Source organism: Ammospiza nelsoni, chromosome 1 (assembly GCF_027579445.1).
Source record: "Ammospiza nelsoni isolate bAmmNel1 chromosome 1, bAmmNel1.pri, whole genome shotgun sequence".
NCBI classification, from domain to species: domain Eukaryota; kingdom Metazoa; phylum Chordata; class Aves; order Passeriformes; family Passerellidae; genus Ammospiza; species Ammospiza nelsoni.
Genome location: NC_080633.1, coordinates 5046097 through 5065800, shown reverse-complemented (window position 1 = coordinate 5065800; position 19704 = coordinate 5046097). Strand labels below are relative to the sequence as shown.

The 19704-nt window shown below is 46.1% G+C and overlaps 1 protein-coding gene across 2 annotated transcripts in view; it reads left to right on the top strand.

Moving 5' to 3' along the window:
• The window catches only part of LOC132081293 (mitogen-activated protein kinase kinase kinase 3-like), an 83356-nt gene that overhangs the window by 30499 nt on the left and 33153 nt on the right, over positions 1-19704 (top strand). For both annotated transcript variants that reach the window (XM_059484924.1, XM_059484915.1), the window contains exons 3-5: positions 8232-8341; positions 17963-18006; positions 18982-19081. In XM_059484924.1, coding sequence (XP_059340907.1) covers positions 8232-8341; positions 17963-18006; positions 18982-19081 — 254 coding nt within the window. The remainder of the gene's footprint in view (positions 1-8231; positions 8342-17962; positions 18007-18981; positions 19082-19704) is intronic.

Here is a 19704-nt window from a genome sequence, read left to right as displayed (position 1 = left end):
CTCTGGCTCTCAAATGGGTTCTGCCATAATACATGAATTTATGTGACAGTTTAGGCTCTTTTGCTGTTTTCTCAATGCTCTCATTAACTGACTGGAGCCTTAGCATGTCTGTATGACATTGAGGGTGTCTGCTTGTTTGTGTGCATGAGTATTTTAGAGGCTGGTTGGGTTCTGTTACTGGTGATTTGAATTTAGTTATATATGTGATACATATATAACTAAATCAAATAGTGCTATTTTTAGTACTATTTGTACTAAATTATTTTAGTACTATATTAGTGTTTTTTTATTATTTAATAATATTTTAGTATTGTATTATATTATTTTATATTAGTATTATTATTAAGTATTATATTAAATTAGTAGTAGTATTATTTAATATTATTTTAGTATATTTAGTAATATTTTTAGTATATTTAATCAAATATAACTATTTTTTATCATTTTAAAAATAACTGATTTACCTTTTTTAAAACAGATTTTTGCCTTCCCCTCCAAGCCCATTTCTGAGCTCTGATTTCTTTACTATTTTGTACAGGGTTTTAAAAGGAAGGGTTGTTTTTGATCTAAACACAGTCTCCAGTTCAGCTGTGCAGTTTTTCCATAGGAGGCAGGAACTGAGTTTTACCCCCAAGAAAAGGAGCGTGTGGGGTAGTGTAACTGTGCCCTAAACCCACAGATGTTCTGTTGGGCACTTGGTGTGATGGAACTTCTGTAGCTGTCCAAAGCCTCTGATGGGGGTTTGGTTTTTGTTTTTTTTCACAAAGAAGTGAAATCAAAAATCCAAACCAGTGTCATTTCTGGAGAGCAGGAGTTGAGCATCAATTTGTCACGTTGAGAATCAATAATCTCCTCTACCTCTGCCCCCTTTAGTATGATAATTCCCTGAGTAGAAGAAATGTGCTTGCAAGAACCCCCAGCACATCACAGCACTGCTTTCCTACGTGAGTTTGTGTGTCCTGAGCTCAAGGCATCAGTGAGCAAACTGCTGCCAAGAAATCCAGCCTGTCAGGAGGGTCTTTGCTCTCTTCCTCCTGCAGAATTGCTCTGCTCAACCTGCTGGGCTGTGCCCTGCCCAGGGCTGACCTTGGCATCCCTTGGGTGGGGATGCAGAGGGAGACCAGCAGGATCCAGCTGCTGCTGGGGAGCTTTGCAAAGGGAACATGCTCCACTGCTGTGTGTGCTGGCTGCTCTGGAGGAGGGGAATTGGATCATTTTTCTCATTATCAGACTCTGGACGCGGCTCCAGACAGCGGCAAAGTGCTTTGTGCATGTGGGCTGAATTTATGGGGAGGTTTGTCTGGATCTCACTAGGTGGGTGCAGGCAGCACTGTGCTTGCCACAGATCAGTCACAGACAGCCCTTCCAAGGGGGGTGAATTGCACAACAGCACTTGTAGCTGCCTCTCAGAGTGTTTGGGTCCCTTCTTTGCCTGCTTGGAGGCTTTTGTCACAGTCCAAGTCAGGCTGCTGAGCCTCTGGCTCACTGGGCTCCTTCCTATTGACTGGGAAAGTCAGTGGTGGTATTTACTTACTGATTGAGCCCTTCTGTTAAGAATCAGAATAATTTCATTTAGAAAAGACCCTTAAAATCATCAAGTCTGTGCTGGTTTGGTAACTTGGCCCCTGGTGTCTTGTGCATGGCCTGGATGCTGCCTGTTCATGGTGTTTGCAGGTACTGCAGAAACTCCAGGGCTGGGATCTTCTTTGTCTCCAAGCTTTTTCTTTGTCTCCAAGCTTCTTCCCCCTCTGGCTTTTGGAGAAAAGGCAGCATTTATCTTCACCAGCAAGCTCTTTGATGTGTGCTCTCTCATGAGTGAGTGTTGTCCTGTTCCCTGGGCCAGGAAAGGCCTGGCCTGGTCTGACACTGACATTCTGGGAGGGCACTGGGCAGCCCAGGTGGCTGCTGGCCTGACAGATGTGGGATTCCACTGGAACACCTGGGCCAGGTTTGCTGTTAGCCCCTGCACACAGCAAACAGACATGAAAAGGTGCTTTGGCCACTGAACATGATGTGCTTCTTTGCTCTTTCCTCTTGATTAAAAAAACCCCACAAACAACAAACTAAACAAAACAAAACCCTGGAAAGAGGTGCAGAAATGAATGAAGTATCATTCTAGTGGCAGAAGCTGTGTTGTTTCCGTTTACTTAAATGAAGAAGGGTTAAAAGGAGATAAAATCAGTCTGTGAGTACCTGGAGAAGATGTGGAATAGAGGGCTCTCTAAGATACAGGGCTATCAAGATCTAATGAGCAGAATACAAAGCAAAGCTGTGTTCTCAAACTGGAATTGAGATGTTTTTACAAAAAGGGGTTACTGGAGTGAGTGCATGAGCTCTCCAGCTGAGGCTTTTGAAGAGGCTGTTCTGTGTGATTCCAGGTCAAGGCTGGGATGTGGAGGCTGCTAAATGAGTTGCTGTGCCCTTTGTATACAGCCAGGAAGGCCAGATCAAGTGAAGTCCTCTCAGGATTTCAGCTCCTTTAATGTGTTTAGCTCTGGCTGCAGACTGCTGTGGTCTTGAGCAAGGCTTTTGTCTGTCTCTGATTTCTGTCCATCAAATGAGGCATAAAACCCAGCCCATCTCCCTTTGTGGCAGTGCAGCTGGAATTCCAGCAGGACAGGGGCTGCCCTTTGCAGGAGCTGAGTGATGCCAGGGGAGTGAGTCTTGTCTTTCAGTTCAGGGTCCCTTTGCCAAGTGATAAATGTTGTATACAGTCGATCCAAAAATTGTGTATTTTCAAAAAACCCAGCAAAATGAAAGGCTGGTGTCTCCGGCATTGTCAGAGTCATCATCATGTGGCTCCATATTTATATTTATTTACTATGTTTTATTACATTTCAGTATTTTTGTCACTGTGTATTCAAAGTCTAGCCCATTGGAAGGGCGCTTTTACTTTGTGGCTCCCCATCCTCTCTTCATCCCCCTCTCAGCTCTCACAGAGCTCTCCCTTCTGCCTGGGGACATCCCCAGTGGCTGCATCACCTTCTGGAGAGGGGAGTGCTGCTGCTGGAGTTTACCCAGGCAAAGGCACCATCAGCACCATGGCTGTGAGAAGCACCCTGGGATCCTCACAGTGCTCCCAGCTGGGGTTTCTCTGGGTCCAGGTGCCTGCAGGGCCCTGGGGCTGTGTGCTTTGCCTTGCTCATTGATGACTCACAATATTCTTCCCTCCTGCAACACCCAGGGCTTTTCCCCACTCTTCCCAGCCCTGGTTCTGCCTGGTGTGTGTGTGTGTGAGAGGCCCAAATCAGAGCTCACCATGTTTTACAGGATCTGCTTTGCTTCTGTGGGCTCCATCCAGCTGCTGCCTTTTTTTTAATTATTTTTTTTATTTCAGTGTTGAAGGAAGCAGCTTCATGGAACTACCATAAACTGCCTCTTAGCAATGACCTATTAGTGCAGCCAACAATAACAGCAGTGTCTAGACCATCTGAGCACAGCTAAATTATTCCTTTGTCCCTTCTTCATTTGCTTTCTCTCCTGACTCTCGAATTGTTTTGGGTGGTCCCTGTTGACCTTCAGGCTTTCTATTTCTCCCTTTTCAAAACTTTTTTTTCCTCTCCTCGAGCAGTGAACTTGCTGTACTAAGACTGAAAGTCCAGGTTCCTCTCTCCCCCACGCAGGCTGGAGCCAAGGCCACGTAGCAGAAATGTGTCTCTGAAGGGCAGAAAGATCTGTCATCTGCTGCCTTTCTGGTGTCACTCCCTGGCTGATTTTGCCAAGTAGACAAATGCCCCAGATTCACAAAATTCACAGAATTCACAGAATGTCTGGGTTGGAAGAAACCTTCAAGATCATCAAGTCCAACCCAGCCCCAACCCCTCAACCAAACCCTGGCACCCAGTGCCACATCCAGGCTTTGTTAAACACACCCAGGGATGGGGACTGCACCACCTCCCCGGGCAGCCATTCCAGAACTTTATCACTCTTTCTGTGAAAAACTTTTCCCTGATATCCAACCTAAACTTCCCTTGATGTAGCTTGTGTCCTCTGGTTCTGTCAGTACCAGATTCACTCTGGTAGTGCCTGGGACTTGCAAGCCCTAACATATTGCAGAGCTGAAAACCTGATGAGAGAAGGAGGCATTCTGGTTTTGATAAAGGATCCTGCCAAAACGGATGAGTGTATTTTAATAAAAATATAAATCCTGTCTACTGGAGCTTCTTTGGTCATTGATTCTTGGGAGTGCTCTTGGCTTTCTGCTCCTGTGTGTTCCTCTCTTCTGTGTGGCTGTGGATATTTCCCCCCACCCCCAAACCCCTGGGAAATTAATATCTTTTGAAACATCTATTATTTTTGGTTGGAAGTGATCCTTGGTTGGATGGGCTGGCAGTGTGATCAAACAAGCTTTGTCACAGGAAGCTGATTTAAAAAGCACAAAATTAAGTGTGTTGGTGGAAAGTAGAGAAGAAAGGAATGAGTTCCCTACTAAGGGAAACAGCTGAAACCTGAGGATGGAAGAGGAGACATTGGGGACAGAGGGACAGTACTAAACACAATTTATTTTTATGTTTCATTTTTGCTGTCTCTATAATCAGCTTTTCTCTGTCCTGATCTTCCATGGTAGAAATAATCCTGTTTTCATGTTGTGTTGGAGATCAAGTGGGATTTGCTGTACAATTCATCCTGTCAGCCCCACAGTACCTTAAGTGAATTTGTGCAGAACGATGCCAGAGTGGAGCTGGGCCAGGAGCTTGTCCAGGAGCAGGAACCTGAGAGATTTCCAGGAGTCTCCCAAGCCCACAGAGCTCCAAGGATACTTCATCAGTGTTGTGCAACTCACAGATGTTCTGTTCTGGAGCCATGGCACAGCCTGGGGAGGTGTTGGCTGTGTTGCCTTCTCACAAGGCTGGAGAATATTTGGGTCCTGCCAGGGCTGGATCAGGAGAAGAGGATTTTCCCAATTCCTGACAATTGGCATTCTGTCCCTGGGAGAGCCATCCATCCTTCACTCTGTCCTGACTCAAACCCAGCCAAAGAGAGCAGGAGCAGCCTGTGACACCCCTTTTGCTGGAAAGGCTTGGGAGTGCCATTTGGATTTAATTATCCAGCTCACTTCAGTGCTTGTTTGAATTTTGACTGCACTGGCTGAGCTGGCTGCATCTTTCCATGGAACAAAGTCCTCCACCCTTCTTGGGAGTCAGCTGGGAGACCCCAGGAGCAGTCATTAGGATGGGCAGGAGGCTCAGGCTGGAAAGGATCAGTCCCTGAGCAGAGCTGGCCTGGAGAGGCTGGGAAGTGTGGGTTTTGCAAGAGATGATGCAAATTGTGCTGCTGCTGCTGCTGCTCAGAAGTTGCTTCAGAGCCTGGTGTGGGGGGTTTTGTTTTGAGCCGTCATTGAGGTTTTGGTCATTGCCTCCCTGAAATCACAGCTCTCTTGGAGTAAAAACACACTGCTAAAAGCAGATGGTAAATACTTAAGCACATAGAAATACATTATTTGAAGGAGATATTGTATTTCTGCTTGTGCTTAAGTCGTTTTTCACCCTCCAGCAGCAGAAAGCAACCTTTCCTGCTTGGATAGGAAGAAGTTATCTTATTTTGCAGCAGTGATGTCATGGAAGTGGATTTTAGTTTTTTGATAATCAACACTCATATTTTGTAAGTAAAAATCCTCAGATGCTTTTCAGAATGCTCTTTTGCTTTGGTTTCTTAGTAGATAAAGGAAGGAAAATGCTGATTTGACAGTCAAATACAAGAAATAGCTTCTCTTTCCTTTTTTTTTCTTCAGTACCTGATTCAGGGCAGCTGGAGCTCAGTTTTACACCACTTATTCTATTCATTTGATGTTTGGGTATTTCTGAAACCAGCTGAATTTAAGCAGTTACTGAAAGTGAGTGGATTCTCCTTGCTTTGCTGTGCTTGGAGAGATGCAAAAAGTCACTTCTGGCAGAGAATTTTAGCCTTTCTAAGAAATGTGACGGGGTTTGCAGCACCAGGAATTTTTAAACCTGTGTTTGGTGCAATTTTTTGTATCATGGACTGGGTTTGTAGCACCAGGAATTTTTAAACCTGAGTTTGGTGGACTCAGAAGTCTGTTACAATAAAGTTTTGGCAGGATTGCTGTGTAGATAGAGGAGGAAGACAATGTGATATAAACCAGGTGGGTTGAGCAGAGATTCCTGTCCTGGAAGATGCTGCCAGGGGGGTTTGGAGGTGGGAGAGGGATGGGGAATTATTGGGTGATTTGACTCTGTCTCTGCCTGCTGGCCCTGCTGGCCCATGACACTACGGATTGTGTTTTGTGTCAGGAAGTGCAGGAAACTTTTGTTGTCACTCGTTGGAAAAAAAGAGAGAGAAAAAAAAAAGAGGGTGAGGGGCACTGTAGAGATTAAAGCTTTGGTGGAAAATTCCTGGAGGGTGGTGTAAGGGGGCTTTGTTTTTGTGGGTTTGTTTTAGCTCATCCCTCCCCCTGTTCTCTCCCCCCCAACAACGAGGGAAAAAAAAAAAAAAGCCTTTTTTTCCTTCTTTTTTCTTTTTTTTTGTGTTGGGTATTTTCCTACTACAAAATTTCTGTGGAAAACTATGCTTGTCCCAGAGGTCCTTTAAAAAAAACCAAAACAAGCCAACAACAACAAAAAAAAAAAACCACCCCAAACCCAGACTTTGGGGACATTCTTGATGTGTTTATTTGTTGTTGTTGGTTTGGTGGTTTTTTTTTTCCTGAACTTGAACTGAAAATTATCTTTTTCTTGAGTTTTTAGCACTTCAGGTTGTGCTCCCTGCCACTCCTTTTGGAAAAACATATCTGTACTTTTATATATATAATGTGGGAGGCAAAAGGGATTACATTTTCATGTACTTATGTATGAATTTGATTATTTTATCAGTAATATTTTTAATATTGATATACAGATATATGTTTATATATTAAATATGTATACACACATTGCCTACAGGAAAATATTGGCTTTTTCCTAAGAGTTTGGTGTAGGCATTGGAGCTCATTTCTGAGCTCTGAAATGTGAGGCTGGATTTTAAACCTTTTCCCCCAGTTTTTCCCCTGATTTCTTTAATATACCCTGGGAGCAGAGCATGCACAAGAATTCTTTTTCTCACATATCTGAGTTTTTTTGTAGCTTCATTGCTCACAGAACCCAGCAGGAGGAGCAGAACAGGAGGAGATGGTATTATATCTGAGCAGGAGGATCCAGGACATACACCTCCCTGGGGAGAGATCCTCAGTGTTTGGGTCCAGTCCTGTCTGATTTCATATGGTTTTTGTCATTTTTCACATATTTGTGGACTTTGAGTTAAATCTGCAGGCTGGCCTGGCTTAGGGGTGGTTCTGTCCCTGGAGACAGAAATTTTTAGACAAGATTTGTAGCTGTATTCATATTTTTTGCAGTAATTTCTGCATGTGCCTAACATTTGCCTTGACTGTGGCACGAGCATGGGTGAGCAATGGGCTCTCACACCCTCCCACCAGTGTGCCCTGCCCTAGGTCCTGACAGGGTTCTTGCTTCTTGTGCTTGGTATTTTGCCTTTAACACTTCACAGCTGCTTCAAGAGGCCACAACCACAGATGCTGAAGTGTTGGAAAAGAGGAGATTGGTTTCAAAGCCAATGGTTCCTCAGAGTTCTCCTGTTACTGCAGAAATCAGAAATCCCACGAGGGCTCTCAGTGTCTTCTCCGAGCACTGCTGAGTTTCTCTCTGTTCTCATGGATTCCTTGCCCTCTCCCCTGGTTTCTCACTGCTCCTGGTTTGGAAGGTCAGCTGTGGCTCTTGAGCACCTTCAATGAAGAGGGAGAAAGGACAAGGACACCCTTCTCTAGCCCAGGTTCCTCCAAGCCCCATCCAACCTGGCCTTGCACATGTCCAGGGATGGGGCAGCCACAGCTTCTCTGGACAACTGTGCCAAGGCCTCACCACCCTCACAGGGGGAAATTTATTTTTAATATCTAATCTAAACCTGCCCTTTTTCATTTTAATGGCATTTTCTTTTGTGCGTGTCCTGATTGAGAGTCCTTCTGCAGCTTTCTTGCAGGGGACAATGAGATCTCCTTCTCTGTCTCACCTGTGATGAAGGAACCTGTGTTTTCAAGACAGACTGGGCTGGGAGAGACTGTGGTGTGGTCTTGGAATGCCTCTCTTAACAGGAGAAGCTTGGCATTGTGTCTTTTGATCCATTTGTGTTGAAAGTTTGTATTTGCAGTGCTGTATTTTCACTCTGCACATCCGAGGGCAGGGTTGCTTTCCACGCTTCAGTTGTCTCTTCTTTTCTTGCAGATGAAGAAGAAGCTCTGAACTCTATTATGAAGGATTTGGCAGCGTTGGGCAAGTGTGGGGGGCTGCTGGACAACAACAGGAATAAAAACAGTGTCCACTCCAACAAACAGGTATGGCTTTGCTCCTTCAGGCCACCCCAAACTCCAGCAGACCGCAGAGGAGGGCATGATGCTTGCCATGCTGGCTCAGCAGAGTTTAAATGTTAGAACTGAAGTTAACAAGTGCTCAGCACATCAGAAATTATCATTTTACCAAAATTAGCATTTTACCAATCTACAAAGTTTATGGCCTCTGTTAGAAGAGCTGAAAGGAAGTTATAGGCATCCCTATATCGCAGAGGAGCAGAGAAGGGTTATGCCCCAAATTATTCACAAATTTAACAACAAGACCTGAAACTGGGTTTAAATGTCAAGTCTCACCTCAAGGCACTTGCAGCTGTTGTTTAGCTCTGAAAGTAGAAGAACTTGTTTCAGGCTGTGCAGCTTTAGGGCTTGGATAAGTCAATTGTTTTCTATTGACAGCGTTAATGAAATACGAGATTTATTACGTGCACATTTTGCTTCAGATATTTGAAAGACAGACTGCCAATTCTGAGCTGTAGACACCCAGGCTCTTTGGGGAGGAATAATGTCATTCTTATATAAAGTATTTAATTATGAATTACTGCTGTTTATCTTTATGCTCCTAAACATTTTGGCCATGTTGCGCATTCAGAGTTGTTTTGGTGAGCAGAAAACATTGTCCCTTGAGCAAGGTCAGAAGTTATTTGCTGACATTGATACAATAGCTGAAGTGGATTTAATAGCATGTTTGTCTATGGAGCAAATAATATGAGAACATGAAAGTTGTGAAGAAAGAATTGAGTTATCAAAATAGCAATGAAAAAAGGGAGAAGAAGACTGGGACAACTGGGGAGCTGCTGGAGAAGCATGGCCAGAAATCCACATGGAATTCCACCTCTAGTGCTATGGTTTAGAATGAGATTGCAATCAACACTACAACTGCTGGGTGCCTAGCAAGGGAGAAAACAAATTGTCATTTGCTGTCGTCATGCATGTTTTAATGTCACTTGTGCTACAAACAAAGCAGTCTGGGTGCAGGGAGGAAAAATCCCTTCCAGAATCCCTGTGGGCTCCCCAGCCACATGCAGACGAAAACACGTGCGCACGTCTGGTTTCAAAGCGTGGCCTGGCAGGAGCAGCTGGCCAAGTTGAATCACTGGGTTTGTGTTCAGCTCACGCTGAAAAAAGTCCAAGATGTTTACAGAAGTGACCAGAGAAACTCAGGGCTGGCTCCCTGCAGCTGCAGGAGAAGCAGAAAGCCCAGAGCAGCTTTGGATGGCTGCAAGGGCAGCATCTTGTGCACAGTGATGGGTGGGGACAGTGAGGAGCCAGCTCCAGTTGCTTTCAGGGTAGCAAAGCTTTTCAGGCTCCTCTTAAAACATTTGTTTTGCACCATGGGGGAAAATACCTGCTGTTGTTTTTGAGACCTGGTCTGTTAATGCAGCACATACACAGTTAACCAGATAATTAATCAAAAATAAGGAAAATGGTAGTTTTCATTGATTGAATTCTTATCTGCATGAAGGTGGCATTGTGCAATCAAATCCACACCCACTGCCCATCCACTCTGCATCTTCATTAATGAGTCACCCATGGAGGTATGCCGTGTTCTGATATCAGCTGCCAGTTTTATTTAATTTTATTACAGGAATTTTATTATATTTTACTATATAAGAATCAAACTTTCCTTCTCATTAGAGCACTGATGCTTGGAAAAACACTTCCTCCTTTATGATTTTTCTTTTTATCCACGAGTGGAGCTGCATGCTCAGGGTTGCCCAGAACTCCCTGATGGAGGAGATGAGGATGGTGAGGATCCTGCTCTCCCCACACATCCGGAGCTGAGGGGTCAGACCAGCAGGTCCCAGGAGGTGCAGGGCGTTGGAGGATGTTCAGTTGTTGCCTCACTGAATTGGACTGGCTGGAACACGTCTGGCTCGCGGCACTGCGGGAGGTGGGGAGCGGCCAGAGGAGGTGGAATTAGTGAGAACTTGGTTCATGTTTCTAGCTCAGTTTAATCAGCTTGTTTGGGTCACTTTTAGGGTTTTATTTTCATTGTTTTTTTAGGGCAGAAATAGATGTGGGGAAGAGATTGCTTTGGAGGTGCTGTTGTCATGCTTGCTGTTCCTTTGGTACTTGGTTTTCCCTTTTTATTGCTTGCCTAATCCTGTGATTTTAATTGTTTACCTAATCCTGTGATTAGGTTGGGCAGCTGGGCTGAAGGATGCCCTGCATAGTTCCCTTCTTGCGAGGTAAATGAGGTACAGGGCCATTTTGGTGATAAAATGTCCTCTTGGTCATCTAATTGATGGTGCCTCTCATGAGGCCCTGCAGCAACGTGCTCACATTGAACTACTTGGTTTGGGAGTTCAGTTAGTAGATTAATAAAATAATATTTCTTTTTCTGTGGAAAAATGTTTTTTCTGAGGCATGGGAATCCTTTGGTCAGTGTTCCAAATTTCCACTGGAAGACAGAGTTCACAACAAGAATGTCTTGGCTAGCTAGGCAGTTCTCTGTGGCTTGCAGCAGTTTTTGGTACACAGAGAAGCACAACTGAAGTGCTATCTCATTCCTGTCTCCTGGAGGGCTTCCTCAGTGCTCTCTTGACACAAGTTGAAGATTGAATCCTGCCAGATTGTATTCCTCGTAGGCCTGGGCCACACAAGAAAACAGCCTGTGGTTGTGTGTGCTCCAAAATGTTTCTTTCCCAAAATATCAATAGTTTTGCTTCAGTTCATCTTAAGAAATGAACATCCTTTGGCAAATTTCATAAAAATCTTTCTTTTCTTAGTTTTCTTCCCTCACAAATGAGTTTAGGGTAAAGGCTGAGTTTCTGAATGTGCAGTGCCTCGTGGCAGAGCTGGCTGGAAATCAGAACAGAACAGGGTGGCTTATTTTCCTCCCTTGAATTCCCAGGTAGCTGGCAGCAGATGTGATGCCTGAGCTGGAATTCCCTGAATCCTGGTCAGGTGTGGCAGCCACTGCCTTGTGTCCTGCCTCTCTGCCTTGTGGGAATTATAGGGACAGCCATGTAAACCCTTTTCTTTCCCTGTGTGAGGTAAAGCAGAGCTGTTCTTTGGGAGCAGAGGGATCCTTCTGACATTATTCCTGGTGCAGCTTCTGCACTGGTATTCCTCTGTTCCTCCTTTAATAACAGAGTGATTCTGTTATAGGATAACTCTGTTATTCCTTGTGCATCCTCTGGCATGGCTGGAAGGAGCCCTTCCAGGCTGTCTCTCAGACTGAACAAGGGAGTTTGCTCATAGAAATGTGTCTGAAGAGGGGAAGAAGGAAACAGGAGAATGAAGATCAGCGTTGTGTTCATTAAGGAAAAAGACGAGTGGAATAAGAAGGGAAACCCCGAATAATTAGGAAATCCTGAACAAAAGGATGGAGGGAGAAAAGAGCAATTAAATTAGCATTTATTTTGGATCTATTTATGTGCACATCCATTCATTTCTATAAATAGCACTTGGCAACTGGCAGTATGAAGCTGCTTGTCAGTGGGCCTCTGTCACAGCCAGTGACAGCCAGCAGTTCCTCTGCCACCTTAATCACCATGGAAAGTTCTCCCACGGCAATTAAATGTTTGTAGGAAATGTTTCCCCATGTACATCAAATGTCACACTGTCCTAAAAGTCATTCTTTTAGTAAATTACCTCTGGACTGTTCTCCTTGGCAAGCTGGATGCAAGACAAGGCTTGCTGGTAACTCCAGTAAAATGCAGCTCATTCTGTAGGGCTCTCTGTGGGTTTTTGAGCAGCCTACAAAGATGTTGGGCTTTATCACCTGGAGGATTTGGTGTGGACGGGGGAAGATGGGAGTCTCTATGAGGGGATCTGCAGGGATTTCCCCACCTAGGGAGCAGAAACAAGGGGGCAAATCACTGACTGGGAAAGCCTTGGCTGGAGATGGCAGAGGCAGTGGAGTCCCAAGGATTTAAGAGGCTTTCCCATGTCTGCACATGGAGCTGACTTGGGTGTGAAGAGGGTGATACCAGTCAGAAATCCAGCTGGAAAAAGGCTATTCCCTGCCAGGTGGGTGGCTTTAGATAAACACTTTGAAGCCTGTGATTTCTGCTGCTGTCTGAAACAGAAATGTCTGCAACAGGCAGCAGTGAACCTTCTAGACATCATCACTGTCCTCTGAGCTGCTCAGGTGCTTTCAGAGGAAAAAAAGTTGCAAGGATCCGGAGGGACTGGGATATATTGTGCCTTCTCCCCCTGCAATGATGAAGGGGCAGTGCCAGACAAACTGCTTTCTGTCTGATTGCTGAATAACCCAGTGGGGGGGGGTTCTGTGCAGATAATTCCCAGTGCCGTGCGTTACTCATCTCCTGTGGTCGGGGCTGCGCTCCAGCTGTCTGGTGTGTAAGAACTGAGGGCTGGGCTGATGCAAACGAGCTGCACCTTGGGGAAGTGTAGGAGTCCCCCCAGCCTGGCCCTGTGGTGCTGATTCCTCTCAGCCAGAGCCAGGAGTCGAGGAGGAATCCCACTGCTTTGTGGCTTTGTGCAAAGGGAGTGACTCGAGCGCGGTTCTGCAGGGTTTTCTCATTGTTTCCTAATCCAGCGAGTAGAAAATGACAGAAGTGAAAACAAACCCTCTGATTACGCTGTGGCATGCAAAAGTGGGTATATTTCATTGTCCCTGTGTGGGCAATGAAATACACCCACAAAAGTGAGTGTTTTTCATTGCCCCTGTGTTACTCAGGCGGGAAACTGAGGCAAAGTGCCCGAAATCTTCTGGGTGGGTATGAGCAAGGCTGGAATGAGCAGCACCAAAGGGAATAGGAGGCCCCTTGCGATGATTTTTCCTGCCTTCCTGACCACAGAAGGGTTAATGCTGAAGTCAGAGGCTTTGTCCCAGTTGGTTTGGGAGGCAGCTGTGGGTTTGGGGGGAAGAAGTGCTCTAAAGGCCCCATCCTAGTGATGTCTCAGCATGGGCAAAGCTGTGCTCTGGTTAGGTTTGACAGGAGCAGGTCTAAAACAAGCCACAGAAGTGGGGTCTGGACAGAGCACTGTTTCTGATGGCAGCAGAGTTTAGGAGGAGGAGAGGACGTGACAGGGGGAATCTTTGAGTTTGAGCTAGTTTGGGATTTTCCAGAGTGGCAGTTTTAGTTTTTTCAGTGACACAGACAGGCATGGAGGTGCAGGGCCTGCCTCTGCCATTAGACAGCCTTCTCCACAGGCTCAGCTTAGATCTGTACCCCAATTTGAGCAACCTCCTGGCTGTTCCGCAGAGAGAGTGCTCAGCATCTTCTGCTCCTCCAGGGCCGCTTCCATTTTAGGACTAGCTGCTTGTTTTCCTGCTCTCCGTGTGTGCTTTTATTGCAAACAGCAGTCAGCTCTTCAGGGATCTCTGTATAAGATCATGATTCACCTCGTTTGGAAACACTTTTTCCATTTTTTTCCAACGTTTTCCTTAATCTAAACCAGCACACAGGGCTGTTGCTCCAGCTCTGAGGGCCAAGCTTGGCCCGGCCTGCTGGGGTACGTGGACCTCAGCCAAAAGGCAAAAGCAGTTGCCCCCTTTCTCCCCTCTGAATTCCTTCTCTGAAGCTTGGCAGTTGTGGTCTTTTCTCTGTAAAATCCAAAATTTTGAGGAAAGAGCCAAAAATACCTCAAGGAAAGACTGGAAGGATGGTGATGGCTCTGTGGCCACCGCAGCGGCTTTGCTTTTTCCTTTTGGAGGAATATGGCAAGAAGGAGTAAAATCCCATTTGTTTGCAGGGCTGGAGGAAATGCCAGCACAAGTATTTTGGAGGAGAAATTATTGTAGAAACGAAGGGAATGGCTGTGGTATTTCCTGTCAGAGCTGTCGCTGGTTTTGTTTGTGTCGCAGCGGGGTCTGCAGGCGCCAGCGGGGCCGTGGGCTCCTCTGTGAAACACACACAGAGAGGTAAAACTGCTCAGTGCTCACAGCCCAGGGGCAAACACCTTCATTCTGTGCTTCCCTCTACCCCTGTGCTGCCCCAGAGAGTGAACCACGGAATGGTTTGAGCTGGGAAGGGTTTTAAAGGCCAGGCTGTCTGCTGTGGACTAGATCACATTGCTCAATCCAGCCTGGCCTTGAACACGTCCAGGGATGGAGCACCCACAGCTTTTCTGGCAACCTGTGCCAGTGTATCAGCAACCCAGTGGTAGAAAATTTCTTCCTTTTATCCAGCCTCAATCTAGCCTCTTGATGTTGAAAACTGTTGCCTTCATCCAGTCGCTACAGGACCTGGTAAAAAGTATCTCTCCATTTTATAAAGCCTCTTTTATATATTGAAATGTTGCAAGAAGGTCTCCATGGAGCCTTCTCCTCCCCAGGCTGGGCTTTCTCTTCACACCCTTAACCAAAACCCTTCCTTTGTGCCTCAGTTTCCCTTGTTTGCTCCATTACCTGCCTGAGCTCTCACAGTGCTGGTGAAAATATTGTTTAAATGCTCTGCCAGAGCTCAGGTAAAGTACTGTTTAAATGTTCTGCCAGGGTTTAAGGCTGGTGCCTGTGGCTGTTCTTACCCCTCTCCTGCACTGTATTTAACACAAGCCTTTGGCTGTCTCAGCTTGTTCTCCTACACCCACTGAGGACCTCTTGATTGAAGGAGAGCAGGGCTGCCCTTGACCTCATGTGACACCTGATGGCAGGGACAGTGAATAATTCAACCTGGATTGTGCAAGGGGAGTCACATTCTTCACAAAATTGCAAAAGTGAGTAGGACCCAGCAGCTTCCACCACACACACCTCTTTCTGCTCAACGTTTGCACGCTGTGTTGAGTTCCTGATGTGGAAGGTGCTGGTCCTGCATTTCCCCTGATTGTTAATTTGAGGTGTTGGGTGCAGACTCACACAGGTTTTGCTCCAGCACTTGGCAGTGCTCCCTGTGTAATCTTAAACCAGTTGCTGCAAACCACACTTCCATGGGTGTAAAAAATCACAGCCTGCTCCAGCATTTAGGAAGTGCTTTGCATCCCCTGAGATTTCCTAGTACTTTGGGCACTGCCCACTTTTTTTTTTTTCTTTAAAAAAGGAAAAAAGTATTTGTTGCTGATAGCAGTGATGAATTCAGCTTGAGCTGTAGGTCAAAAACATGAGCAAGCCAAGGGAAGCCTGAAAAATTAAACTGTAATCAACTTCTCAGACTGATAAATATGAATTTATCCCTCTTCCAAATGCTTGTGAACTAAAGGTCTTGGTTTCTTGGAGGGAGGCAAGAGGTTATTGTGTTTCATATTAAAGAAAAATGTTATCTAATTAAGAAATGAAGTGGGTTTTCATTTCCCTGTTGCAGGCAGTGTGTTTGTAGCTCTGCTCAGAGGCAGAGCAGAGCAGTGTGGGGCAGCTGGCGTCCTTCTGCTGGCGCCGGGCCACGGCACATCAGCCTTGTTGTTGATGTAGAAGAAAAGGATGCAGCAGGGTCGTGGCTCATTTTTTTTCATTTTCTTCTCTCTCTGGAGCTTTAGACAAGTGTTCTGACATTTTCCAGCCACAAGCTGTTTTTCAAAACTTGTTTGTCTGTGAAATCTGTGCTGCTCAGCACAACCAAGGCAGTGTGTGCTGCATCCCAGCTCCGTGCAGTGTTTGGGGCTGTGCTGAAAGTGAAACCTGTGTTTTGAAAGGTTTCCTGCAGTGAGGCCAGAGCTGTGTGAGCTCTTCCCCTTCCACGTCCTGCTCTTTGTAAGGAGAAGCCTCGAAAGTTCCTTGCCCTGATTTTTTTCTTTTTTTTTAATCTCTCTTTCTTTAGAGAAAGGTTTTGTGGTGTTATACTGGCCGATTTATTGCCAGCATTCAGGAGGAATAAACCAGCCAGGCCTGCTCAGAGAGGCACGTGGAAATAAAAATTGGCATGAAAGAGCCTGTATCTTTTCTTTTCCAGCCCAAATAATCCAAGGTCCCAATCTCACCTGTATTTGCCTGTCTCTCCAGAATGATTTGAACCTTCAGCACTAGGTTGGTTATGATCATCTCTTCTCCTTTGCAATTTCGGACTGGTTTAGAATTAATCTGGTGTTTTTACAAGTTGGGCCTGGTTCTGGCAATGAACCTGGAGACTCTCCAGATTTTGTGGGTCTGGAGCACTGGCTCTAGCCAGAGATGTGATGTAAGTGCCTGTTTAGCACAGGCCTGTATCACTGCTGGAGTGCCGCATTGGTGACTGTCCCAGCACTGGCTCTTCCCAGCCCTTCCGGAAGCACAGAAAATGCCACGAGCAGAGATAACAGGGATGCATTTTGGGTGATCCAGCCTGTTTACCCTGAATCTGTTTAAGCTTTTCAACAGAACTGCCTCCAGCCTGGACTTCCTGAATTTCAGTGGGTGTTTGCAGAACTCGAGGAGCTGTCGGTTGAATAACAAACGCGAGGGCGCCGCTCCAGCTCCTTTTCCTCATTGGGAACAAAGCTGTTCCACTGCAGCTCTGCTTTCCCTCTGAGAGGATGGAAAGTGTGCCTTCACACACTGGCAGCCCAGGCCCAGAGATAAGTGCTGTGCTCAGGAAGGGCTGTCACCCACCCAGCTGGGAGTTATCCCTGCGAGATGGGACCGAGCCCTCCCTGGGGTTACACCTCGGAGGGAGGTGGCCAGCACTCCTCTCTGCATGGGAAGAGAGCTGTTTGAGGAGGCTAGTGGGCACTGTGGGGAGGAAAATGCTGGTTAAGTGGGCTGACTAGACCTGGTCTGGGGAGTAAAGAGGGGTTTGATCTGTGTTGGAGACCGTCAGAAAGTCCTGGAATGATCGAAGGGATGCTAGAGGGATGCTTGGCTCAGACTTGGCCTGAGAAGCTGAAGGAATGAAAAAGCTCCTTGTGGTCTTGATTGCTGCTAAATATGCACAAATAGAGGATGGGAGAAGTGGTTTTTACTGGTTCCTGCACAGCTGTGTGCTCAGTGTGCCTGTGATTCCACTGGCTCTTCCTTGGGCAAATTTTGTGGTTTCTCTTGAGGTGAGCAGTGGGTCAGTTCGGGGGGGGGGGCATTTGCTGCATTTTGTATTGGGCCTGACACACTTTGCATTTTATAGGTCCTCACAAAATAGCAACCAGCCCTTCAACCAAAGCAATGGGTCAGTTCAGGGGGGGCATTGGCTGTGCATTGTGTGTTGGGCCTGACACACTTTGCGTTTTGTCGGTCCCAACAAAATAGCAACCAGCCCTTCAACCATCCCAGCACTGTTGGCTTTAAAATTTTAGATTGTCTTCACTTCCATTAGAGAATGCTTGCTTTTACTTCTTAATTCTTCACCCCAAGTATTCCTGTATTCTAGTAAACATCCTCTGAGCTTTGGATTTTGGGTTTCCAGCAGAAAAGTACTGGGCTGAAACCATGGGGAGCATTGAAGGTGGACAGGCATCAGACACTTGCCATATTGGCCTCTGATAATAGTGCCTTGCTCCCAAGAGTTCAGATCAATTTTCAGCTTTATTAATTAGTTTTATTAAAACTAACAGTTGTAGAGGTGAGTGTCTTCTTGCTTACAGAAGAACTTATTTTTTGGCAAGCACATTCCTCAGCAATGTGGAGTGTCCCCAAAGGCTGTGAATCCACCAGGCAGCTTGGCCTAAGTAAACCAGATAAACTCTTACAGAGTTAGGAGAGTCTCCCTGAGAATTCCTATCAGCTTTAGGTCTATGGGTCAGTCCAGGATGCACTTTGGGACCATTCTCACCATTCTCTGCTTTTTCTTTCAGCAACGAAATGTCAGGATCAAGTTTGAATATGAAGGAGAGAAAAGGTAGGTACCTACTCCAGTCCCCTGTGAACACAGGGAAAAATTACCTTTTCCACCCAACACTGTCCTGCTGACTTCAGCCAGCTGCAGCTGAGCTCACAGCAGGATTCATTCCCCTAAAATCAGCTGCACTTTTATAAGCAAGAGCCCTGCCTCATCATCCCATTTGCCTCAAGAAGCTTCTGGGATTTGCAGGCAGACAGAATGGTTCCAAGCTGGAAATCATTAAATGCCTCTTTTACCAGGGACATTGGGTGCACACACTTGGATCCTTTTCTCTTGTTAATTCTTGAGTCCTGCTGAACCACAGAGGAGCTGGAACTCTACAGAAATGTGTCCTTTGATTAGCAGTCCATGACACTTACTTAAGATAACCAGATTTTGGGCATGGGTCCCATAAAAATAGGGCTGGGAGTTAAAGCTTGTCCGCCCTTCCCTGCTTGACATTTTCATGGAATCACCTCTGCTTGGTGACTGGGACAGGGCAGGACACAGGCTGATGGTCCAAGGTGCGTGTTGAAGCCAAAGAAAATTGAAGTAGTGTTATTTTAGGGTTAGACTGTACCTGTTGTGAGTACCTATAGAGGTGTGTGTGTGATGGTACAGGAGAGACACAGGATGAGTCCCCACTTCCTATTCAGAGCTTCTTGCTGAAAACAGATGATAAATCACTGACCATTGCCTGATTTGGATTTTCTCCAGTGGAACTCTTCTGGACTTCTTTTTTTCCCACCTGTACTCACATTGGAGGGAGGAGCAGAGGAGCTGCCCAAAGATTTTTGGTAGATATTCTTGCAGAGTTGTCAGGTCCCCTCTTGGGCACAGCAGAGGAGCAGCATTTCTGTGAGAGTAAAGGCAAGGAGCAGTCTTCATGCTTTGTGATGGAACACAAGTCCTTTCTTCTGTTCTGTCAGTCAAACCCCAAATTCCAGTATGCAACTGCTAAACTGAGAATGTTGTATTTGTTTGTGTGTACAGGATTATCCAGTTTCCAAGACCAGTCAGGTTCAAGGAGGTGGTGCAGAAGGTCACGGACGCTTTTGGGCAGACGATGGACTTGTTCTGTGTGAACAATGAGGTACTCTTCTCCTCTCTGCTTTCGGGGTGCCTGCTGTCAGCTTCAGAATTGAGCAGTGGTTTGTTCTGAAGGCCCTGATTTTGTGTTTTACTTGGATGTGAAGAAAAATAACCTTATTTTGTGATTCCCAGCTAGTGAGTGCACAAGAGCTGTTGTCTGAACACAGCTCAGATACATTCTCAGCCTCCAAGGCCGGACTTTCCTTTGTCAAAATGACTCCAAGTGAGGAACATTGTCTTTCCCCCTCACTCCATCAGGGATGTGCAGCCTCCCCACCTGGGGGCAGTTGCAGGAGCGTGAAGTGCAGAGCAGGAGGGACAGTGCTGCTCACAGTGTTCTTTTCTCCAGCCCTGATTTGTCTCACCCAAACCCCCAGCACGACGAGCACGTTCTTGTGGCTGGGTCTGCACTGAAATGTGCATCACTGAGCATTCCTCCAGCAGCCCCTGTGGCCACATGAAAGCAGCCAAGAAACCCTCCCTGTGCAAGCCTTGCATTTTAAGGCTAGGAGGGCTTTCTCCTCCATCATTCATCACATAGGCCTCTGTGTTTTTCCCACTTTTGAGCCCAGCAGTGTGTGTGGAAGGAGGGTCCTGCTGAGGGCTGTTAGCAGAAGGGGGAAA